At 54.5% G+C, this 24,871-nt stretch overlaps 7 protein-coding genes across 7 annotated transcripts; 2 read left to right on the top strand and 5 right to left on the bottom strand.

Moving 5' to 3' along the window:
• Nucleotides 1-1,323: 1,323 nt before the first annotated feature.
• On the bottom strand, nucleotides 1,324-2,463 carry OT_ostta19g00240 (unnamed product; the record flags this gene model as incomplete). The annotated part of the gene is made up of 1 exon (XM_022982472.1): nucleotides 1,324-2,463. The coding sequence occupies one exon, from the start codon at nucleotides 2,461-2,463 to the stop codon at nucleotides 1,324-1,326; it is 1,140 nt and encodes a 379-aa protein (XP_022841236.1).
• Nucleotides 2,464-12,087: 9,624 nt separating this feature from the next.
• OT_ostta19g00035 (hypothetical protein) lies at nucleotides 12,088-12,507 on the bottom strand (the record flags this gene model as incomplete). The annotated part of the gene is made up of 1 exon (XM_003084239.2): nucleotides 12,088-12,507. The coding sequence occupies one exon, from the start codon at nucleotides 12,505-12,507 to the stop codon at nucleotides 12,088-12,090; it is 420 nt and encodes a 139-aa protein (XP_003084287.2).
• Nucleotides 12,508-13,711: 1,204 nt separating this feature from the next.
• Nucleotides 13,712-13,930, top strand: OT_ostta19g00230 (Alpha 1,4-glycosyltransferase domain; the record flags this gene model as incomplete). The annotated part of the gene is made up of 1 exon (XM_003084237.2): nucleotides 13,712-13,930. The coding sequence occupies one exon, from the start codon at nucleotides 13,712-13,714 to the stop codon at nucleotides 13,928-13,930; it is 219 nt and encodes a 72-aa protein (XP_003084285.2).
• Nucleotides 13,931-15,401: 1,471 nt separating this feature from the next.
• Nucleotides 15,402-15,557, bottom strand: OT_ostta19g00220 (unnamed product; the record flags this gene model as incomplete). Its single annotated transcript, XM_022982454.1, has 1 exon — nucleotides 15,402-15,557. The coding sequence occupies one exon, from the start codon at nucleotides 15,555-15,557 to the stop codon at nucleotides 15,402-15,404; it is 156 nt and encodes a 51-aa protein (XP_022841235.1).
• A 390-nt stretch (nucleotides 15,558-15,947) lies between these two features.
• OT_ostta19g00210 (unnamed product) lies at nucleotides 15,948-17,930 on the top strand (the record flags this gene model as incomplete). The annotated part of the gene is made up of 1 exon (XM_003084236.1): nucleotides 15,948-17,930. The coding sequence occupies one exon, from the start codon at nucleotides 15,948-15,950 to the stop codon at nucleotides 17,928-17,930; it is 1,983 nt and encodes a 660-aa protein (XP_003084284.1).
• Nucleotides 17,931-18,292: 362 nt separating this feature from the next.
• Nucleotides 18,293-18,835, bottom strand: OT_ostta19g00200 (unnamed product; the record flags this gene model as incomplete). The annotated part of the gene is made up of 1 exon (XM_003084235.1): nucleotides 18,293-18,835. The coding sequence occupies one exon, from the start codon at nucleotides 18,833-18,835 to the stop codon at nucleotides 18,293-18,295; it is 543 nt and encodes a 180-aa protein (XP_003084283.1).
• A 4,538-nt stretch (nucleotides 18,836-23,373) lies between these two features.
• On the bottom strand, nucleotides 23,374-24,822 carry OT_ostta19g00190 (unnamed product; the record flags this gene model as incomplete). Its single annotated transcript, XM_003084229.2, has 1 exon — nucleotides 23,374-24,822. One exon carries the CDS (start codon nucleotides 24,820-24,822, stop codon nucleotides 23,374-23,376), a length of 1,449 nt encoding a protein of 482 aa, XP_003084277.2.
• Between the last annotated feature and the right edge of the window lie 49 nt (nucleotides 24,823-24,871).

Here is a 24,871-nt window from a genome sequence, read left to right as displayed (position 1 = left end):
GCTGACGGCGGTGGTTGACGCGCACAGCCGTTTGAAACATCACCAGCGAGATCATCGACGAATGCAGATGGATATGCATACATATTAGTCGACGACAAAAGACAACGAGACCGATATCCGCGCCGCAGCTGAGGAAAACGAAAGCAAAGCAAGATGCAGGTCAGCGTAAAGTCTACTTTACCCCAAAAAAACGTTCCCCACATTTGCCGTATTTCAACCATTGGACGCACGCCGTGGAACGGACCCAAACACGAAAGTTTAGCAACTTTTGAACGCTACATCAGAGACTTTGTTGTCGTCGTTATCGCGGTACAGAGAGACATGTACCGATGCACGCACGCGTACATTCAGCACGCTCTCGTACTACAAATGAGCGCACTTCCGCCCGTTTTGGCCGTCGTTTCAGTCTCGCACGGTGAGATTGACGACACGTGACGAGCGACCCCGCCTCGCGCCAAGGCTCGAAGGACGTTTCGTCGTCGCCGTCGTCGTCGTATTCGATCCTGTACGCGCACGCGCGCGCGTCGAACGCCGCGAGCGTCCCTGGGAAACCACATCCTCCAGCTCCCAAAAAACACGCCGTCGCTGCCCGGGTTGTCGCCGTCCTTGTGTTGGACGTATAATCCGAGTGCGCATCGCCATGTTAGTATGTTCATACATTGGGTATAGATGTCTTTTGACCGTGTATCTAGATGCGATTCGCGCCGATTTTATCCCAGGCTTTTACGTGCGCTCTCGCGCCGTCCATTCGAACGTACGCACAATCGTATCCGGGGAGTTTGCGCTATATGTCACGTAGCAGATTGCTCTGAATCATGTACACAAACTTCAAGCCGTTCACCTAACAGTCGTCTTCATACCATTCACCAGCTGCGTGAAACTTCCCATTTCGCTGTGTCCTCTCTTCGTCTGTGAGTTGTCGTCCTGTGCGCTCAACTGTCTCGAGCGCAGGTCGACACGGACTCGGAAACACAATTACATCCATCTTACGAGGCGTTTGAACGTCGTCGTTAGGCGTACGCTCGTTGGACGCGTCCTCACAGCGCTGTGTATCTCCTTTTGCGTCCGCTGTTGCCAGCGATTTGAATTCGATGGCGTAGACACTTCGCATGCGCGCTGGGTCGACCGCCGCGCCGCGCGCCCGACACCGCCCGGAAGGGACGCTTTGTCAACATATTCGATCGATGGCGATCGTGTTGTCCGTCATCAATAACGTGCTCGAGATCGGTGGCAACAACACGTTCGATTTGTCGCTCCTGAATCACCAACGCGATGACGAATTTGCCGTCGGTGTTGTTGTACCAGAAAATCTCAACAACCCAATCAAGATGATACCTCAAACCCACGGGTAGTTCTGCGCTTTGTTTGATTCAAAACAAAGTCGAACCTACTCAGCACGATGTTAAGCAGCAATGGTACAGTCGCGTGGACTGCTATGATAAATCTGGGTACGATGCTCCCGAATGTGCTGTCCACGAGGTCCTTGAGACTGCCGTGTACGAAGTACATGTGTGCTATATATGGAAGCACCGATCGTTTACCCATCCAGCTTATGATTGGGACTTGAGAACTAGGAGCAATCAGTACGATGGAAGTTGAAACGATGAGACTTTGGAACAGTGAGTAACACCAGGTGTTGTGCTGACATCGTTCCCGCATAATACGGTCCCACTTAGAAAATCGTTCTTGCGTAAACAGTATGGAGCAACTATGATCTCCAGAAGTGTAGATGGACTGGTACCAAACAAATACAACAGCTACATACAAAAGAAGCCTGACGCGCAACGAAGTGCGCACTTTCTCTCGCACGCGAAGGATTTCTTTTGAAAAGCTGGACGAAAGCACAAAAATGAGAGTGTGCGCGAATGATCGAGGAGAGAGATGACCTTCGAACTTTTCCCAGAACGGTCGCGTATAACTTATATCTGGGAAACACACGTACGCGGCAACAGTGAGCACAAACGCAAAAAATACCAAGTCCCGTCTACACATTCCGAAAGCACGAGTGAAGAGCACGTAAATCTGACCCAGTATGACATCAAGAAGAAACCAAGCGGGCCCAAAAGAGTTTCCACGCACTTTGAAGACGTGCATCACGAACATCTCAAACACAAACCAACTCGTGTAAATGCCGATGTCCTTCAGTGGGAGGGTTTTCGAGTGTGACCTTACTAGCCCAGATACGATGACGAGTGACTGAAACATGTATAATGCGACTCTCATCCAGTCTGTAGAAGCTGATCTGTGTGTCGGAATGGCATCGGTCGTGTGGAGTCTGCAGTTCACGTTCCAACACTCATAGTAGTGGAAATAAATTACGAACAGGACAACAACGCCTCGAACGTTGTCTAGAGACACATCGCGCGTACCTAGCAGCGACGTCTCACGTGCGGTCAACTCGTTGCGTCGTGTGTCATTCGGGTTTTCGACGTCGTCGCTCTCGCAGTTTCGCGGAGGCATCATTTTAGAGGCGTGGCTAAATCTCATCCTGACGAGACGTGCGCGCACACGCGTGTAGGCATATGCTGCACCTGGTACACGCTGGTACGGTACCAGCGTAGGCTGAAAAAGAGATTGCTAATAAAACTCAAAAATTTTGGCAAATTTTGGAGAATTTTTTAGAGTTTTGTTGATTTTCCGACTCTATGATGGAAAGGCTCGGCTCTTTCCTATCTTCAATGGGCTCTAAATATGGAGAATGATAGTAAAGGCAAACACGCGTCGCGCGAGCAGGACAAGATCATTTGGATAACGAATGAGTCCTGATCAAGGACGATCACACTTTCCAATCACACTCACACTCACACTTTTCCAATCACACTCACACTTTTCCAATCACACTCACACTCACACTCACACTTTCCAATCACACTTTTGTAGGGTTTAGGTAGGGTTTAGTTTTTGGCATATTAGGGTTTATTTTCATTAAATATGCACGAGAAGAAAATATAATGAAATGGACATCACGCGTCGGCGTCCAACGCGCACGCCTTGGCAAACCGCGCGCCCGCGTAGCCCAGTTGCTATCGCTCTCGTAGTCGATTGTGATAGTCCAAAAGAACGTATAAGTATTACACACAGGAGTAATCGAGCGGCGTCTGTGCAGGCGCGCCGCGGGCTGGTCGAATAGGCTTAGGAGGTACCGGAATAGGGGTCAAGGCCGACCCCCGGGACTGAGCATTTTGACAAGGACAGCCGCCTATCGATCACTCTAAGGCCAACGGGGGTACATGCGCACGCGTGTGTGTGTACTCATACTGTATACGACACATCACCATCATTATGTGTACATGTTACGCTGAGGTGTATTATAAGATACCAATCGCCATCACGCGCACAAAGACACGCCCCCGTTCGGGACGCGGCCTTGGTCCTTGAATTTCTGAATTGAGCCGTGTGCATTTCGCGCGGCGGCTCGAATCCAGGGTTTTGGAAACCCGTGAGGCGACGGGACGTACGGCACCCCTCGCGCGCACGCGCTTTGGACGCCACTCCGTCGGTGCGCGCTCGGTTTAATCGTCGAACGCGACTCACACGTACCGAGCGCCGTCTCGTCGCGAGTGGCATGGCGTCGACGCGTGCGCGCGGGACGCACGCACGCCGTTGGGGTACGAGACGAAATTGAATTGCCCCTTTTCGCCCGCGATTCGGACACGCAGTCGCGCATCGTCGCCCGTGTTTTCCGCGCGAATCTCGCGCTTATCGATCGATCAATGTATTCGGCGACGACGCATCGGTGCGCGGTGGCGCGCCGGAGACCGCGCGCGGGGCCGGATGCTTCGTCGCGCTGGAGGGGGGGCGCGTTCGAGGACGGCGCGTGACGGTGGAGCGCTTCACGTCGCGTCGATGACGTTTGCGGTGTGTGTGTGCGTGCTCACGGATGCCTCGTGGTGTCTCTGAGTGCGCGCTGGACGATCGTGCGGACGAACGGCCTCCGTCGAGTGAGCCGAGGCGTCCGCGGCGAGCTAGGTTTTCTTGAGTCGGCGCGAGATACCTCTGAGGATGCGCTCGTCGTGACGCACACGCTGTCGAGACGTATTTGAAGTGCGTTTTCACAGACGATCTGGTACGTGTGATGGACGAACGTCGCATAGGACACAGTGTCGGCTATGAAACACGCCCAGCGGCGATGCGGCGTCGTTCCGCGCGCGTCCATTTTGATGGGCGCGCGCGGGCGTCACGTCTGGAAACTGCGTGCGCGCGTCGCTCGATGCGTCCAACGTCTTTGATGGGCGCTCGATGTGTCTTTCAGCACACGTGTCGTCATTCCGTGTCGCGTGTACGTCCTATACGTGCGCACACTTCCGAGAGCGCTCGTACCGAACGCGCGCCGTCGCGTAAAGTGACGAGCGACGCACTTTGTTCGTATACATGTAGTACATCAGCAAGTCAAGTCAGGTGCATATTGCTATTTACATGTGACAGACTTCATGCGATACTGTTCACTGTACGTGTTCGGAGGAGCGTGACTACCTGGACACGGATATAATATATTCTTCCTGAAAAGTCTGCGCGGCTTCACGACGCGTGCGGAGAGTCCGACGGCGTCGTTCATGGTGCGTTCCTCGCCTGCGCAGCACGCCATGGCTGTGTGAAAAGGTGCCTTGAAAACTTCAGAATAGCGTACGATACCAAGTGTTGAGGTTGCGTGGGTCCTTTACTAATCACCGCAACTGTGCGCGCACGCAAAGACACGAAAGTAAACATGTGTGGAGAAGACGCTTTTTATAAAATCCACTACGCAAACTGGAAATCAATGTACAACGAGCGTGTGCATGACGAGATGATTCACGATTCTCGCGCGTACGGTGACCATCTCTGGAACAAACTCTCTCACGGGAGAGTCAACATGGTACCTAGCAGTATCGTGGAACGTATGCTTCGCCACACGCGCGTTCAACGCGGCGGCCGAATGTGCCTCGCAAACGCGTGAAGGAGTGAACCGTTTCACTACGTTGGGTGCTGCACGTTTCCTGGGACGTGAATCGTGCGGGTGATAAAGAAATTAATGACGGTAGCAGAGCCGAGAACGCTGACGGCGGTGGCTGACGGCGGTGGTTGACGCGCACAGGCGTTTGAAACATCACCAGCGAGATCATCGACGAATGCAGACGGATATGCATACATATTAGTCGACGACAAAAGGCAACGAGACCGATATTCGCGCCGCAGCTGAGGAAAACGAAAGCAGAGTAAGATTCAGGTCAGGTTAAAGTCTACTTTACCCCAAAAAAACGTTCCCCACATTTGCCGTATTTCAACCATTGGACGCACGCCGTGGAACGGACCCAAACGCGAAAGTTTAGCGACTTTTGAACGCTACATCAGAGACTTTGTTGCCGTCATTATCGCGGTACAGAGAGACATGTACCGATGCACGCACGCGTACATTCAGCACGCTCTCGTACTACAAATGAGCGCACTTCCGCCCGTTTTGGCCGTCGTTTCAGTCTCGCACGGTGAGATTGACGACACTTGACGAGCGACCCCGCCTCGCGCGAAGGCTCGAAGGACGTTTCGTCGTCGTCGTCGTCGTCGTATTCGATCCTGTACGCGCACGCGCGCGCGTCGAACGCCGCGAGCGTCCCTGGGAAACCACATCCTCCAGCTCCCAAAAAACACGCCGTCGCTGCCCGGGTTGTCGCCGTCCACGTTGGTTTGTGTTGGACGTATAATCCGAGTGCGCATCGCCATGTATACATAAATACACACATCGATGCGAAAATGACGTGTAGTACAAATTACAAATACGACATATGCTCATACATTGGGTACATTTGTGGTGTGTGTTTTACCCAATGTATTTATCATCGCACGAGCGAAAATGAAAAAAATGAAAACGATCCAAATGAAAACGCGCACGCCGACTCGACGGCTCGGGCCGGGGCGCTTTCGAGGTGCAGACGTGGACGCGCCGCAACGAAGGCGCACACGCGTCGCGCGCGGCGACGGCGCGTCGCGGTGATCGCTCGCATCGTCGAACACACGCGCGTCGATGCACACGCGCGAGGCGCTCGAAAACGCGCGCGGCGCGAGCGTACGTCGCCGTATAGATGCGTCGCGCAGCTCGGCGCGCGCGCGCGTAGGCCACGCGAACGCCTCCACACGCGTCGTCGCGCTGTCACGGTGGGCAGTACACGTCGCCACGGGCGCGTGATGATACGTGCGAGTGCGCGACGTAGAAATACGTGCGCACGCGACTCACGTCGGGTCACCCAAAGCTCGCGCGCTTGGCCGCGTCGCCTCGCGTCCATCCCCAGGATGCGCTCGTCGTGACGCACACGCTGTCGAGACGTATTTGAAGTGCGTTTTCACAGACGATCTGGTACGTGTGATGGACGAACGTCGCATAGGACACAGTGTCGGCTATGAAACACGCCCAGCGGCGATGCGGCGTCGTTCCGCGCGCGTCCATTTTGATGGGCGCGCGCGGGCGTCACGTCTGGAAACTGCGTGCGCGCGTCGCTCGATGCGTCCAACGTCTTTGATGGGCGCTCGATGTGTCTTTCAGCACACGTGTCGTCGTTCCGTGTCGCGTGTACGTCCTATACGTGCGCACACTTCCGAGAGCGCTCGTACCGAACGCGCGCCGTCGCGTAAAGTGACGAGCGACGCACTTTGTTCGTATACATGTAGTACATCAGCAAGTCAAGTCAGGTGCATATTGCTATTTACATGTGACAGACTTCATGCGATACTGTTCACTGTACGTGTTCGGAGGAGCGTGACTACCTGGACACGGATATAATATATTCTTCCTGAAAAGTCTGCGCGGCTTCACGACGCGTGCGGAGAGTCCGACGGCGTCGTTCATGGTGCGTTCCTCGCCTGCGCAGCACGCCATGGCTGTGTGAAAAGGTGCCTTGAAAACTTCAGAATAGCGTACGATACCAAGTGTTGAGGTTGCGTGGGTCCTTTACTAATCACCGCAACTGTGCGCGCACGCAAAGACACGAAAGTAAACATGTGTGGAGAAGACGCTTTTTATAAAATCCACTACGCAAACTGGAAATCAATGTACAACGAGCGTGTGCATGACGAGATGATTCACGATTCTCGCGCGTACGGTGACCATCTCTGGAACAAACTCTCTCACGGGAGAGTCAACATGGTACCTAGCAGTATCGTGGAACGTATGCTTCGCCACACGCGCGTTCAACGCGGCGGCCGAATGTGCCTCGCAAACGCGTGAAGGAGTGAACCGTTTCACTACGTTGGGTGCTGCACGTTTCCTGGGACGTGAATCGTGCGGGTGATACAGAAATTAATGACGGTAGCAGAGCCGAGAACGCTGACGGCGGTGGCTGACGGCGGTGGTTGACGCGCACAGGCGTTTGAAACATCACCAGCGAGATCATCGACGAATGCAGACGGATATGCATACATATTAGTCGACGACAAAAGGCAACGAGACCGATATTCGCGCCGCAGCTGAGGAAAACGAAAGCAGAGTAAGATTCAGGTCAGGTTAAAGTCTACTTTACCCCAAAAAAACGTTCCCCACATTTGCCGTATTTCAACCATTGGACGCACGCCGTGGAACGGACCCAAACGCGAAAGTTTAGCGACTTTTGAACGCTACATCAGAGACTTTGTTGCCGTCATTATCGCGGTACAGAGAGACATGTACCGATGCACGCACGCGTACATTCAGCACGCTCTCGTACTACAAATGAGCGCACTTCCGCCCGTTTTGGCCGTCGTTTCAGTCTCGCACGGTGAGATTGACGACACTTGACGAGCGACCCCGCCTCGCGCGAAGGCTCGAAGGACGTTTCGTCGTCGTCGTCGTCGTCGTATTCGATCCTGTACGCGCACGCGCGCGCGTCGAACGCCGCGAGCGTCCCTGGGAAACCACATCCTCCAGCTCCCAAAAAACACGCCGTCGCTGCCCGGGTTGTCGCCGTCCACGTTGGTTTGTGTTGGACGTATAATCCGAGTGCGCATCGCCATGTATACATAAATACACACATCGATGCGAAAATGACGTGTAGTACAAATTACAAATACGACATATGCTCATACATTGGGTACATTTGTTGTTAGGATTGTTGCGGGCTAAATATGATTGTATAGCCTTCCCGAGTCTTGATAAGTGATGAGTTATGACTCATGACGTGTAGACTCTAGTTAGAGTCAACAGGCTCGCTATTTTTAATCATCATCAGATCTTTACGCACAGAACGCGCTACGACGCGATCACCACGGGACCTTAAGCTTACATCGATCGATGGTTGCTAAACAACTCTCTTCGTTGTACCCGCGCGGGTGGTAGGTGTTTCGCGTTAGCACAGGTCGTTCGAGTTGCGCAAGATCTATTTTGGGGAGACGAAGAGTCGCCAGAGATCATGTTCCTTGCACATGACATCGCCGCGATCGCCAAGTTGGGCGAGATCACTCCCGCAAACACTGTGGAGTTTACTGATCCAGTCTGCGAGGCGTTGATGTACCGACTCAAGTCGTCAGCGGGCCAGGGCAAACGAAAGGAGAAAGCATCCACGGCCGCGCTTGCGGCCGCTGACCTCAAATTTGTTATCGATTCAAGATTTAGATCTGAGTCGATAGGGTTAAATGAGATTAAAGGCGTTGTCCAATCTGTCGATCCCCAAATTAGGCAGAATGCAGAATGTCAATTTACAAGGGTTATGCTCAGCGATATATGACAGTTGAGTCAAGAGTGCGCAGATTATGCAACAGTTTATCTGCAGGACACAGAAGGTGAGTTATTTGATCTTACCTTTGAAGCAAGTTGCGCGCCAGATGCAAACCTCCCAGGAGCGGGCACTATGAGTTGCCCAGATATATTGGAGAGTTTCAAGGATTGCACAATGTGTCTTAGCCGAGAAAAGGGATTTATAACCTTGCCACATGAGCAGGGGAATTTGAGATCAGATGGATCACTGGGGTAGATGCCAAAAGGGTACCACCTGAATTAAAGGAACCCCCAGGAAGTTCGTGGTTGTTGTGCCGAATGCGGTGTTGCAAAAGGCAACCAGCAGGAAGGGCCACGTAAAATTTACCAGTGAACTTATTTTTGACCACAGTAGTTATGTGCGCAACATTGACGCACTAAAGGCGAGCTTGAACGCCGACTTCAATAACCCGCGGGGCACGCTCAACCGTTCAGACCTGACTGAATGGCTTGGTGACGTAGAGTCATCTGAGGCTGGTGACGCAGAGTCATCAGAGCTTGAGTAAGATTGTGATGTTAACCTCGACGGGGGTCCACAAGTGCAACCGGTAGCCGAAGAAATTGTCAAGCAGCGGGAACCAAAAGGGCAACCGCCAGTGCCGACTGAACCTAATCTGTTGGTCACAGATGAAGGAGTCGATTTGTCAGCTGAACCTAGCGTCGCAGATAGAGGCGAAGGAGTTGACGCAGTTGAACCGTTTCAGGAGCGGGATGTAGTGCCACCTAGAAAGCTAGAGCACGCAGGATCATTCCAAAATTCAGGTTGGGCGCCTACTGGGTATGCCATTAGCTCCGAAACGAAGGAAGGAGGCATTGATGAAGGAAACGATCCAACTGCTGGAACTGATCAGCCAGCGGAAGGTATCGAAGAGCTCATTAATCACTTCAGTAAGAATGGTAGAGTATCGGAGCAAGATCTCCGGGCACACCACATGTTTCTAGTTTCCAAGTATGAGGGTGATTACCCACAGATACCTTTCGATATTCGCGGAGAATCTACACCCGTAGCGCATGTTGTTTATGCCACTGCTGTGGCACACATGGAGGACTACGGGATAGTAGTTGATGAGTCGACAGTCGATTTCACACCATCCCGAGAGAAGGAATTTAATGGGCTACTAGAACATACATTGGAAGCAGTTGATGTGAAGCCAGGAGCGAATATATGCGGCACGAAGTGGGTAGATAAAGTAAAACCAGATGGGACGTTGAAATCCAGCCTAGTAGTGCAGGGATTCACCCAAGTTTGGTTAAAAGACTACCACGATACTTTCAGTGTAGTCGCGACGCTCACAACCTTCAGAAGCAACAGCACTAGTCAAGGCTAATGAGAACTAGTATGAAGTTCATCTTGCACGAAGAAGAGCGGTTAAAGACTAGTGAAGGCTAAGGGGGTGTGTTAGGATTGTTGCGGGCTAAATATGATTGTATAGCCTTCCCGAGTCTTGATAAGTGATGAGTTATGACTCATGACGTGTAGACTCTAGTTAGAGTCAACAGGCTCGCTATTTTTAATCATCATCAGATCTTTACGCACAGAACGCGCTACGACGCGATCACCACAGGACCTTAAGCTTACATTTGTGGTGTGTGTTTTACCCAATGTATTTATCATCGCACGAGCGAAAATGAAAAAAATGAAAACGATCCAAATGAAAACGCGCACGCCGACTCGACGGCTCGGGCCGGGGCGCTTTCGAGGTGCAGACGTGGACGCGCCGCAACGAAGGCGCACACGCGTCGCGCGCGGCGACGGCGCGTCGCGGTGATCGCTCGCATCGTCGAACACACGCGCGTCGATGCACACGCGCGAGGCGCTCGAAAACGCGCGCGGCGCGAGCGTACGTCGCCGTATAGATGCGTCGCGCAGCTCGGCGCGCGCGCGCGTAGGCCACGCGAACGCCTCCACACGCGTCGTCGCGCTGTCACGGTGGGCAGTACACGTCGCCACGGGCGCGTGATGATACGTGCGAGTGCGCGACGTAGAAATACGTGCGCACGCGACTCACGTCGGGTCACCCAAAGCTCGCGCGCTTGGCCGCGTCGCCTCGCGTCCATCCCCAGGATGCGCTCGTCGTGACGCACACGCTGTCGAGACGTATTTGAAGTGCGTTTTCACAGACGATCTGGTACGTGTGATGGACGAACGTCGCATAGGACACAGTGTCGGCTATGAAACACGCCCAGCGGCGATGCGGCGTCGTTCCGCGCGCGTCCATTTTGATGGGCGCGCGCGGGCGTCACGTCTGGAAACTGCGTGCGCGCGTCGCTCGATGCGTCCAACGTCTTTGATGGGCGCTCGATGTGTCTTACAGCACACGTGTCGTCATTCCGTGTCGCGTGTACGTCCTATACGTGCGCACACTTCCGAGAGCGCTCGTACCGAACGCGCGCCGTCGCGTAAAGTGACGAGCGACGCACTTTGTTCGTATACATGTAGTACATCAGCAAGTCAAGTCAGGTGCATATTGCTATTTACATGTGACAGACTTCATGCGATATTGTTCACTGTACGTGTTCGGAGGCGTGTGACTACCTGGACACAGATATAATATATTCTTCCAGAAAAGTCCGCGCGGCTTCACGACGTGTGCGGAGAGTCCGACGGCGTCGTTCATGGTGCGTTCCTCGCCTGCGCAGCACGCCATGGCTGTGTGAACAGGTGCCTTGAAAGCTTCAGAATAGCGTGCGATACCAAGTGTTGAGGTTGCGTGGGTCCTTTACTAATCACCGCAACTGTGCGCGCACGCAAAGACACGAAAGTAAACATGTGTGGAGAAGACGCTTTTTATAAAATCCACTACGCAAACTGGAAATCAATGTACAACGAGCGTGTGCACGACGAGATGATTCGCGATTCTCGCGCGTACGGTGACCACCTCTGGAACAAACTCTCTCACGGGAGAGTCAACATGGTACCTAGCAGTATCGTGGAACGTATACTTCGCCACACGCGCGTTCAACGCGGCGGCCGAATGTGCCTCGTAAACGCGTGAAGGAGTGAACCGTTTCACTACGTTGGGTGCTGCACGTTTCCTGGGACGTGAATCGTGCGGGTGATACAGAAATTAATGACGGTAGCAGAGCCGAGAACGCTGACGGCGGTGGTTGACGCGCACAGCCGTTTGAAACATCACCAGCGAGATCATCGACGAATGCAGATGGATATGCATACATATTAGTCGACGACAAAAGGCAACGAGACCGATATTCGCGCCGCAGCTGAGGAAAACGAAAGCAGAGTAAGATTCAGGTCAGGTTAAAGTCTACTTTACCCCAAAAAAACGTTCCCCACATTTGCCGTATTTCAACCATTGGACGCACGCCGTGGAACGGACCCAAACGCGAAAGTTTAGCGACTTTTGAACGCTACATCAGAGACTTTGTTGCCGTCATTATCGCGGTACAGAGAGACATGTACCGATGCACGCACGCGTACATTCAGCACGCTCTCGTACTACAAATGAGCGCACTTCCGCCCGTTTTGGCCGTCGTTTCAGTCTCGCACGGTGAGATTGACGACACTTGACGAGCGACCCCGCCTCGCGCGAAGGCTCGAAGGACGTTTCGTCGTCGTCGTCGTCGTCGTATTCGATCCTGTACGCGCACGCGCGCGCGTCGAACGCCGCGAGCGTCCCCTGGGAAACCACATCCTCCAGCTCCCAAAAAACACGCCGTCGCTGCCCGGGTTGTCGCCGTCCACGTTGGTTTGTGTTGGACGTATAATCCGAGTGCGCATCGCCATGTATACATAAATACACACATCGATGCGAAAATGACGTGTAGTACAAATTACAAATACGACATATGCTCATACATTGGGTACATTTGTGGTGTGTGTTTTACCCAATGTATTTATCATCGCACGAGCGAAAATGAAAAAAATGAAAACGATCCAAATGAAAACGCGCACGCCGACTCGACGGCTCGGGCCGGGGCGCTTTCGAGGTGCAGACGTGGACGCGCCGCAACGAAGGCGCACACGCGTCGCGCGCGGCGACGGCGCGTCGCGGTGATCGCTCGCGTCGTGGAACACACGCGCTACGATGCGCACGCGCGAGGCGCTCGAAAACGCGCGCGGCGCGAGCGTACGTCGCCGTATAGATGCGTCGCGCAGCTCGGCGCGCGCGCGAGTAGGCCACGCGAACGCCTCCACACGCGTCGTCGCGCTGTCACGGTGGGCAGTACACGTCGCCACGGGTGCGTGATGATACGTGCGAGTGCGCGACGTGGAAATACGTGCGCACGCGGCTCACGTCGGGTCACCCAAAGCTCGCGCGCTTGGCCGCGTCGCCTCGCGTCCATCCCCAGGATGCGCTCGTCGTGACGCACACGCTGTCGAGACGTATTTGAAGTGCGTTTTCACAGACGATCTCGTACGTGTGGTGGACGAACGTCGCATAGGACACAGTGTCGGCTATGAAACACGCCCAGCGGCGATGCGGCGTCGTTCCGCGCGCGTCCATTTTGACGGGCGCGCGCGGGCGTCACGTCTGGAAACTGCGTGCGCGCGTCGCTCGATGCGTCCAACGTCTTTGATGGGCGCTCGATGTGTCTTTCAGCACACGTGTCGTCGTTCCGTGTCGCGTGTACGTCCTATACGTGCGCACACTTCCGAGAGCGCTCGTACCGAACGCGCGCCGTCGCGTAAAGTGACGAGCGACGCGCTTTGTTCGTATACATGTAGTACATCAGCAAGTCAAGTCAGGTGCATATTGCTATTTACATGTCACAGACTTCATGCGATATTGTTCACTGTACGCGTTCGGAGGCGTGTGACTACCTGGACACGGATATAATATATTCTTCCTGAAAATTCCGCGCGGGCTTCACGACGCGTGCGGAGAGTCCGACGACGTCGTTCATCGTGCGTTCCTCGCCTGCGCAGCTCGCCATGGCTGTGTGAAAACGTGCCTTGAAAGCTTCAGAATAGCAGAATGCGATACCAAGTGTTGAGGTTGCGTGGGTCCTTTACTAATCACCGCAACTGTGCGCGCACGCAAAGACACGAAAGTAAACATGTGTGGAGAAGACGCTTTTTATAAAATCCACTACGCAAACTGGAAATCAATGTACAACGAGCGTGTGCACGACGAGATGATTCACGATTCTCGCGCGTACGGTGACCACCTCTGGAACAAACTCTCTCACGGGAGAGTCGAGATGGTACCTAAACAGTCCGTCAACGCGCTTGATGAACGCACGCAAAGGTACAAATCAAATCCTTCACTCACCTGAGCAACAGGTTTGTGACGGAGGATACGGATGAACAGGACATACGTGCAGAAGGTAAAGGGGCGCGTTTAGACATCGCCGAACCCTCCCCGCTCACACGGATGTGTCTGTCGCAAGTACAGTTTTACCTTAAGCCAACTGTTTCTTAAACCCTAACACATTATGGCAAAGAAAGGTGCCTCCGTCCGTTTCACAATCGAGCGGTGTGAATTCGCAGACACCCAGATGTGATGCATCCCAGAGCGGGAGGGTGTTCGGAAGATTCAAAGAAGTACGATTTCAACTGGATTTAGCAGGAGCGACGATGACCTTTGGATTTGCGATACGACCACTTGGAGGACTCCTGCGAACTCTTGCGTAAAACAAACTGTCAACTTCACGTGCTCTTACTACTCTCTTTATGAAATGAAAACCCTCCATTTCCAGAACAAAGAGAGTCGAATACGCACACCGTGCGAAAAGAACGGGCATAATTAAAGTATAAAAGGATGCCGTCGCTCTTCGAAAATATGATTGATGTGTAAAACAAAGTATAACAGGCCGGACAGCGGTACCGCGCTCGTACCGCAATTGCAGTACGAGTCGTTCGAGTTGACCATAATATATAGAGATACTAATATTAGTAGGGTACATGAATTCTTTGACTTGGAAGTAACAGCCCTCGTGGCAAACGAACGCCGTCGTATGTGAAACAAACGCCTGTGCGTTTCAAATCATCCAAGTTGTGTAGCGATCGTCAAGAGGCTCTGAACCGTAAATCTGCAACTACTGCGAATATCATAAGACTGAATGGACTACGACAGTGTTTTCATCGTGCGTCCGCAATACAGAGCGAACGGCGTTGTTGGATAGGCTGAGAATAAACCGGTACGATTTACAGCTCTACCGTAGATGATTGACCTATCAATATTGATGAATGAACGCGAGATGGACAGAGAGAGTCTTTGATGGATATACAGAAAAGCTCGCCCGACAAATACAATGCGTTGAAGAAAGAAACGCATCATCAGAGGTAAAAACACGATTTTTGTCACTTCACGCGAAGCGCTACGATATGAATGTGTACCAAAAGGGCAGATTTTTAAACAGCGCCGCGAAGGGGAAGAAGACTACATAAATGGATACTTTTTCTTACGACTTATCGTGTTCTTTGCGCTCGTGGCGGTATGAAAGACTTTCGTAAATGAAATAAAATCACAATTTTCTACGCGCGCTCAGAGCAGGTGAGAACAGCGGTGTGGCCCGACGGATGGATGGTCGCCGTACTTTTTCATTCAATCCTCAGGCGCAGGCGAGCCGAACGTCTAGACGTGTTCGTGATCAAGCCAAGCCACACGATGTGTGCGTTGCTTCAAACACAAATTGACGAACGATTCTGAGAAATCCAAAAGAACAGAATGAATATTCATGTGAACAAAAGACTCTTGTTTCGTAAAATGTTCGTATGAAAAACTCAGCCAGAACGGGCGCGGGTTCACGACCACACCAGAGTTGAGGGAGAAAGTGAAAGTACAGAGGAAACGCTTGTCGTCGCAAAGAAGGCAAGCCAGAGATGAGAAGCTTTCGTACGTAAGGAAAATGTATAGTGAATGCCAGGAATGTGCCGCGTGACAGGTGGGGTACCAATCATCGCGCGACTATTTGAGCGCGTTTGGGAGGTTCTAGTGTTTTAGCGCCACTAGTACGAGTCGTAAAATTGAATCTCAGACAATTTTTTGTTTCCATCACGTCCAACGAAAAGCCAGAGGTAGCCCTCGCCCTCGTGCCTCTCGTGGTACTCGCGAAAAGGCGAAAAAGCCGTTTCATGTCGCCAGAAATCGTTCGCACGTCGATTTCGTTCTCAACTGCACAAGCGCTCAACGCCCACGCCCACGCCCATTTCACAGTCAATTCACGTTCGATACTCAAACATACGATACCGCGGCGACGTCGACGGGACTCCCGAACAGTTGAGTTGAAACTTTGAAATTTCTCCCTGAGAAAAATCCACCGAAAGGAGCGCCCAATATCGAAAGGAAACATGAGTGGAAATCGCGGCGAGCACTCGCTCGTTGTCACTGTCGCAGAGGTGTTGGGAACTGAGCACGAGTCGCGGCATCGCGCGCTGGTGAGCGCTGGAGTGCTGTGTTATGGAACACAGTCGTCCGGCGGCAAATGCATGGGTTTCAATTTTCAAGCACACGCGCAGGCGGTGAACAAACTCGCTCCGACGTTTCGCGACGCGCAGTACTCGTTGAACGGACTGAATACGTACGACGCCGGTCGCGCCAAGCTCCGTGATGGGGAAAGTGTATGCCAGGCGTGCAGCCAACGTTTGAATGGTTTCACCTGTTTCGGAACAACGCTATTTGAGTGCCCAATCTTTACCTTGGAGAAAGAACGAAAAAAGTACAAAAAATATGGACAGCACGGAATATGCTCCGCGTGCAATACCGCTTGGACCGCCCTCTCTCAAGCGCGTAAAGCAGCTGGTCGGCACAACAACGACGACACGCGACCCGACGAGAACGTAGAGCTTCCCGTGTGGGGTGGAACGCACGGTTTGTCTCAGTCGAGAATGAAGCTTCGTGACGATTGCACACCCGCGAAGCGCACGTCGGCTAGACCAGTGGCGTTCGCGTGCGATGTGGTACAGAAAATGATCATTCATGAGTTTTACTCGTCTCGCGCGCGCGCGTGCGAGGCGTGCGGAGACGTGGATTCGCAAACCCTCGTTGAGGTGCCTCTGTGCCAAGGCGTCCCACAGAGGCACGACTTGTGCACTTCGTGTCTTGACCGGCTGCGCGAGATCGTGCAAGATGGAGCCAATTTCACACCGACTCGGGTCGCGGAGTTGGTGACCGCGCTTCGAAAAAAAAGTCACGACGCACACCGGACACGCGACGACGTCCGTCGAACGTTTTTCAGCGTTTTCGATCTTCCGAATGACGGCGAACCCGCGAGGGTGGTTTTCACGTTTGCGAGGACGTCGCAGCGCGGAGGCAGCGTCTCGACGGAGGTGTTCGACGTGAATAACGTGCTTCGTCTCGTCGGCCGAACGTACGCGGCGAGCTGCACACCAGTCTTTCCGGGGGCTGGTCCCATCTTCATTTCACTGGAGCGGTATACAAAGTCTGGGAGCGCCACACTCAGTTTGATTTCATCCCACTCCGCCAGGCTCGCTCGTGATGCCGTCGTTCGCGACGCGACGTACGCTGATCTCGTCGACGACGTGAACGAAGTGACGCGCGAGCGCACGCAATGCGTCGCGCACATATTCGTTGGTAGTACCATCGATTTTTGCGCGTACGCTTCGGATCTCTGGCTCGCACTCATTCCGTTCCAGTTTCCCAAACGCGTGTTCATCGTTTCGCAGTGCGTCGCGAGTGACGTCAGCGCCTGTACCGTTTCAGTCGACGCGCTCTTACAGAGACTGTCGCATCCGTGCGATTTGAAGGGCGACGACGTCGCCTCAATCGTACTCGCACAGGCTCACATCAAAGCGACCGAACCTCTTCGTGGGGGCGGGTCGAAGCAACGCACGTTTCATGGCGCCGGGGCGCACATCGACATGTTCTTGCCCTGCTCGGGCTCGCTCGAGCGCTCGGGAAGTGATCCGGATTTGTCGCTCGAAATCACGCGGGATAATGACGCAGATACCGCGAGCGAAACGCCGACGGAGCCCAAGAAGAATCAGCTTGAGATTGTCGCGCTCCGGACGCTCGCGCAAAGACACGCACGTTCGGATGTCATAGGTCTCCACGCGTACGGCGACGTCGCCGTGAGACTCGAGCGCGCGGACGTGAACGATCCGCACACCTGGTACGCGTTCAGACGAGAATCTTCACCGCAACCGCTCAATGAGTCGTATCCGAGCACTGTTGAGGGGGCGTCGCCCGAAGACGAAGACGACTACCACGTGGAAACACAAGCGAGCCAAAAAAGACGCACGTCGATCGGTTGGAATGGATCGCCGACGTGCGACACGACGCACGAGAAGCACACGAGACGATGGGAGTTGTGATGTGCGTCCACACGCGCCGCGATCCGAGGCTCGTTTTGGACGCCGTCTGTGTGACTAGCCACCCTTGGACGTCGCGAAGAGAGGAGACGAATTGAAAAGAAAGAGTTTAGAAATGTCGATTAGAAATGTCGATTAGAAATGTTCGATTAGAAATGTTCAAAGATGTAACGGTAAATGTAACGATTAAAAGCGCGCTAAGTTTCTATATCGGATTGATTTCGCGTGTCCGCCACCACCTACGAAGTGCTTCAAATCGTTCCGTGAAGACTGCGAGTTGTTGTACCGTGAACGCGCGCACGTACACTCACTCCGCGGCGTAAGAAAACACCCGCATCGACCGCGGGCGTCTCTGTCTCTCGCGCTCACGCGTCAGTCGGTTTGTGCGCCGTCTTTCTCCACTTTAGCCGTTGTCGGCTCAAACACTGTCGACACGTCTTTTTGTCGGTATCGAAGTGCAAGTCCATCGGAAGACTTCGTCGACATCCGCGACAGTGCGCCGCGGCGGGTGCGCGACCACCGTCCGTGGACGCCCCTCGCACTTCCGACGGTAACGTGATTGGAAACGATGAGAAATCAACATCCGGATCGAGCATGGTTCCCATTCTTTCTCTCCTCTTCTTCTCTTCGGCCATTTTCACCGCGCACGCCGCCGCGCTGGCTCGCCTCTTCGCCGTGTTCTGCTGCGTCTTCGGCGTCGTCTCGTTCGCGTCCGAGTACGCGTTCCCGAGATCGTACGCGTTCGACGTCGCGAACGCGTTCGACGTCGGTGCGCTCTCCTCCAACTCTGACGCGTTCACGTTCGTTTCACACGACGGTGACTCTCTCGAGTCCTCCGCCGCGACGCGCTCGCTCGCGGACGCCGTCGCTTTTGTGTCCCCGACCCCATCCGCCGCCGTCGCTTCCATCCGATCGCGCGCGCGTCTTCCGGTGCGCCGCGCGTGGCGCGAACGGATGGGTTCACCGCGCGCGACGAACGGTGTCGCGCGTCGTCAAGGCTCGCCTGCGGATCCGTGAGTTGGAAATATTGAAAAATGTAGCAGTACACCAGCACTGGCTCGATGTCGCCCGGCCTGTGTGATCGCGTTCTGTGCGTGAAAATCTGATGATTATTATAACGTGTAAGCGCGTTGCCTCGAAACAAGAGTCTACCTGTCTTGAGTCATAACTCGTCACGTACTCACAATAATTCTAACACACCCCCTTAGCCTTCACTAGTCCTCGACTGTTCTCCCTCTTGCACCCTTGGAGCATCCCTTCGGCTCGGCAGGGCGCGGTGAAGCTGTGCTCGGCCTTGCTTCAGTCACTGCTAATCGCTAGCTTTCGCGAGCCCGTGTAGTCGTGCAATATGAATGAACATCATACTAGTTTTCACTAGCTTTTACTAGTGCTGTTGCTTTTGAAGGGTTGGATTTCATTTCGTTCGACCGATTCAAGGTAGTGTTCATAGGTGTTCAACGTATCACCGCGAACCATACCTTCTTTCATTCTCGCATCTATATATCCTTGAATGTTTCCTGAGAAAATCTGTTCACAGAGAACATTGAAATGATTCGAGAGTCCTCTCGCGTAACTTTGGGTTCTTCGCTTCTCGACATCTTTTGCCCCGCCCAATCGGCGTCAGTAAAATCGTACGAAGTATATATATAATCTTACTCCACCGCTGCTTTTTGAACCGTCGCACACGAGTTCTTTTGTGCACGAGTGTGTTTATAGATTGATTGATTCCCCGCGACTATCGCATCAACTGTCTGAGTTGTTTCTTCGCGGCTAGTCTACCCGTGAACTACGAGCTACAGCGATGTCTGCCCTTGCGGCGACGTTACACCGACGGCGTGGTCCGAGGACTGATTGGAAAAGCGAAAAGCTCCTCTTCTTGTTCATTTTACCCAAATCCTCCTCGACACGCGTCGAGTGTTTCAAAAAGGCTTCTCCAACAACCGTACTGTTTTTCGGATTTCCATCTAGGGCGAACACACAGCTATGTCTCGTCGCCGCGTCGATACAGATCAACGCAGCTGCGGAGTCAACCACGGGACACCGCGACGGACCCCACACATACGTACAATGGATCGACCGCGACGCGCGCGGAGAGCAATCATCGGCGAACTCCGCTCGTTCTGACGATATCTCGTCCGCATCGTCAATCCCAGCGATCCATCCTTCCTGGCTAGTATTCCTCAGTATCCTTCCAGCGTGATTGGACGACGGACGCGTCATCGCCTCCGCGCTCTGGCTGCGTCTCGAGCGTCTGTCGAATTACCTCGCACGGCGCGTATCATCTCGCACGGTCACCGCGGCACACCAAGCACATTCCCTTGGAGTGCTATCATTGGCACTGGAGAGGCATTCCTCGGGGGTTTGAATACGCTGTTGTTTCATCCTCTGACGACGCCGTCTCATGTGACGCGAATCACGCGATCGCCGTGAGATTTACTTTTGCTCTGACCCCCGAGGTGTGAACGTCACCGCTCACGGGACTTGTTCAAGCCTCGACGGTGTCCACGCTTCTCTCGAGCGTGGGCTTCAGCCTCGTGGGGCGCGCGCGACGCGCGTGACGATCGACGCTCACTCGTCGCGGCTACACATTTTACGTGAGACACGTCTCTCGGTCGTTCGGGAGATGTCTCATTTGTGTGATGCGCAGAGAGATTTCATGTGTCTCAGGTGGTTATAGCTGTACTTTGAGAATCCAACTCGTCGGTCACGACGCGCTTTTGCGACGCGTTCGCGAAATCCAAATCAAAACGACGTCCCGAAATGTCCGTTACTTCGACGCGTGATTGAACCCATAATAATTATCACGAACCGCGCGCATTCGCACTATTTCGTGATGGCCCGTACCGGCGACTCGCGTGCGAACAAAGCTACGGCTCCATCCAACCGCGCGGAAGCGACTCGCTCTCGTTCAAAGAGGAGAGAGGACTGGCAAGCAATCAAATCCAAATCATCCTTCAAAGACGCTCTGTCTCCTTTGCCGAAACGAAGATCCTGGACCGTCGTCTTCGACAGAGATGCGTTCGCGCTCGAGTACTCGCGTGATGGCTAATCCACCTTCCACGGATCCGTTCGTACGTTCGGTTTCACAGATGTCGTTTCGATTCCACGCCAGCTTTACCAAGTATGTCCTCTACTTTTCTTTTCGGCGCCGACGTTCATTCGTGTGTCGTCCTCTGGAGCCGACACCACTCGGTCGGGCACTCTGGGGAGCTCAACCGCGATCCGCATCGTGCCCGTTACTTTTCTCATCGCTGAATCTTTGGATTGTACGGAGCGATTGTACGGAGCGGTTGTTTTATCAACGTTTCAACTTGAAAACTATTTCACTACACGACTCGTAAATGTGAGCGACGCCGCGCGCGATCGACGCGTCTGTTGACGCGCGACGGACGTTTCTTTTGCCGTTTCGGGTTTAACACTCGCGCGCGTCGTGCATCGACGCCGCGCATCGGCAAAGATCGACTGACGCTGATTGGAAAGGTTGACGATTCAAAAAATCCAAATTTCAAACGCGCGAAAATTGGAAAATCTGGAATGTCCAGGGTTTAGGACGTGCGCCAACGACCGAGAGCGCGACGCGCCGGACGCGCGTGCGGTTCTCGAGTGATCGACGACGACGACGACGACAACGACGACGAGACGAGACAGCGCGTGTTCATGACGCGTCGTCGTCGTCGAATGCCGGCGGCGAAATCAATTCATTCAATTCAACCACAGGCGTCGAAACGCGCGGCGATTGAGAATTGGATGGAATGATTTGTGTCGAGCCAGCGTCGCGCGCGCGTGTGAAACGCGACGCATCGCGCGCCCGCGATGGGATTCGTCGCCGCGCCGCGCGTCTGCGTGAACGGAGACGCGTCACGTGGAATTAAATGAAACGGAAACACGGAATTAAATTAAATTAAACTAAATTAAATTCACACGCGCCGCATGGCGCGGCGCGCGCGCGCGTCGAAACGCGCGACGCGCGTGTCGGAACGCGCGCGGCGCCCGCGCTCTCAAGCGTCCGTGGTGTCGCGTCGAATCGTCGCGCGACGAGGGCGCGCGGCGCCGACGTTGGCGTACGCGTGATGAATAATTTAATAATAAATAAATCGCGCCGAAACGACGGCATCACTCGCGCGCGTCGCGCCGCGCGACGTCGCGCCCGTCGCCGCGGTCGCGCGAACGCGTCACGCCGCGACGCGCGCGAGTGATGGTACGGTGGACGACGCGCGAGGATGAAACGACGTTTGTCCGTGACGAAAAATTAATTGACAAATTAATCCCGACGCGGGAAAACAACGCGTCTGGCGCCGCGCGCGCGAGCGCGCTCATGATGACGCTCGATCGCGATGGAGACGCGCGATCGCGCGCGCGCGTCGACGCGCGCGTCGAAACGGCGCGCGCGCGCTCGCGCACGGTAAATTCGCGCGCACGGTAAATTCGGCGTCGAATTAAATAACCACGCGACTCATCGCGCGCGTCCGCGCGCGATCGGCGCCGCGCGCGACGGTGGGTATCGGTGAACGCGCGACGCGCTTCGCGACGGTTATCTCGCGCCCGCGATGGGGTTTCGGGGCGCGCGCGATGGACGCGCGCGAAGATCGATCCGCGCACGATTAATTTAATTAAATCAAACCACGAAACCGACGCGCTCGGTCATGCGCATCGCGCGTCGCGTCGATCTGCGCGGTTTTCCGAATGCGCGCTCGATGTTCCGTGAGAACCCGCGACGCGAACACCGCGCTCGTCGTCGCGCGTCTCCTCGGCGTCGAGACGTGAATTATTTGTGAAATAATAATCGCGATGATCGATTCATTCGTCGAGCCGCAACCGGCGTGGGCTCGTTTCCACGAGCGCGCGATCGCGCCCTGTGCGTCGCGCGCGCGCGTGCGCGCGCGCGCGCGCGGTCGAGCGCTTCGTGGAGACGAGCCCCGCGCGCGAACGCGCGATCGTCGCACCGAAGCGCCCTGAGCGCCGCGTCTGGGCCCTGAAAATAGGTTTTCGGTGTCCGCGAGGGTTTAGGGTCGGGCGCGAACCCTATATATAGGTGTAGGTGTAGGGTATAAAAACCTAATATTGGGGTTTGGATAAAACCCTATATTTAGGGTACTCGAACCCCTAGACATGCGCGCACGCGGTCGGACCCTACAAATAGGGTTTCGTTTCGCCCGGCGGATGTTTTCACGCGGCGAACCATCAATGCCTCTCGCCCAGCCATTCAATTCGAGTGTCGGAAGTCCACGATTCGAGTCCTTAGCTGCACCAACGCGGTCGTATTCCCCACGCACAGTTTTCAAATAACTCCAATCACGTTGAGATGCTTGAACCATGTCTATTCCCTAAACCCTAAATTTTGCCTAAAGTCTAGCTAGATGGTTGTTAATGAAAAGCGAGATGCAAGGTGCGGATTCGCGTGCGAACACGATGCTCGTACGAATGAACACGCCGCGACGCGTCGCGCCTAAAAGTTGGCGGCGTCCCACATGTAGATTTGACCGCCGCGATCGGCGCCGAATTTGCTGACCACGCCCGCGCGGATGGAGTGTTGCTGAAGACCGATGAGGATGGTCTTGTCGTTCATGGCGACGTCGAGCTCAGCGAGTCGACGAGCCGCACCGCCCATCATGGTTTGACGGAGAGCGCCGGAGGCGTCGGCGACGCCAGAGAACTCAGAAGCCGTCGCGCTGCTGAAGGTGTTCGGAGGAACGGACACACCAGCCTTCATGCGCGTGTTCAAGCTGCCACCAGCCATGGCGATGAAGTCGTACGTCGCGTTCGTGTTGGCCGCCGGCATCTTGGCGACCATGAGGCGCTCGCCGTACTTGTTACCGCCATCCTCTTGGATCACGAAGTAGTCGTCGTACGCGTACGGAGCGCCATTGAGGGTGACGCTGAGTGCACTCGCCGAGTTCTTCGCCGCGATCCATTCGAGACCGTCGATGTCCTCAAACGTGCGCTTCTCTATGCCGTCGTTCATGTACTTTTGCGTGCGACCGTTGGCAGTTTGACCTTGCGTGCATCCGGTGCCGTCCGGGCAGAGGTTGACGCGCGTGTCAATGTCCGTCTCGCCTTCAATCATTTCGTAGGTACCATCGAAGTGCGTCGGGAAACCGCCCGCGGCGGCATTGGTGAGTTGGGACACCATCGATTGGACTTCATAGATGCCAAAGTAGCCAGCGGTCGAGCCTTGCACAAACTTTTGCTCACCAACCGGAGATGGAGAGTTGTGCTCAGTCTTGGCGCCAGCCGCATCGTTACCCTTGGCGTTCCAGAACTTGTACACGCCAGTGACTCCGCTGGGGAGAACGGGTGCGATTTGCCAGTGGAACATGTCGGACTCCTCGACGTTCTTCACATTGGACGAGTTGAACTGCCAGGCGATCTTCGCCCACTTACCAGCGACGGTGTGCGTTGACGGTGATGCGGTGCGCACCTTGCCCTTGTGCCACGCGTCGCGATCAGTCGTGGCTGTCGGCACGGCGTAGCCGTACAGTTGACCAAACTCGAGACCGTTGCGCTCGAGGAACGTGCACGAGGCGCCGCACTTGGTGCCGTCAGCCTTGTAGCCCTTGCGTCCGACGTAAATGCGCGCGGGAACGACGTTTTGCGGGTACACCCAGTCGTTGCCATCCGGGCGCTTCGCCGCGATGGCTTTGCGTCGGTCGACGATGGCGGTCTTCATGGCATCGCCACCGAAGATGCCGTTGTAGCCGGAAGGAGAGAAGCACACAAAGTCTTCGTGGCCGCAGTTGAATTCGACAACCTTTTCGAAGCCGCCTTGACCGAAAGCGCCGGTCGCGTACAGCTTCTTCGAGGCGATGTCGATGACGTGCGCGGTGAGACCGGCGAAGCCGTGCGTCGCAGTCTTGGTCGCATCGAGATCCGTCCATTCTTCAACGGTGACCCACATGTCGTTTTCAACGCCGTACGTGACGCCGGAGGCAGAACCGTACCACTGT

This window comes from Ostreococcus tauri, assembly GCF_000214015.3.
Source record: "Ostreococcus tauri WGS project CAID00000000 data, contig chromosome 19, whole genome shotgun sequence".
NCBI lineage: Eukaryota > Viridiplantae > Chlorophyta > Mamiellophyceae > Mamiellales > Bathycoccaceae > Ostreococcus > Ostreococcus tauri.
The sequence above is the reverse complement of the archived record's forward strand: the minus strand, read 5'-3'. Positions and strand labels throughout refer to the sequence as shown.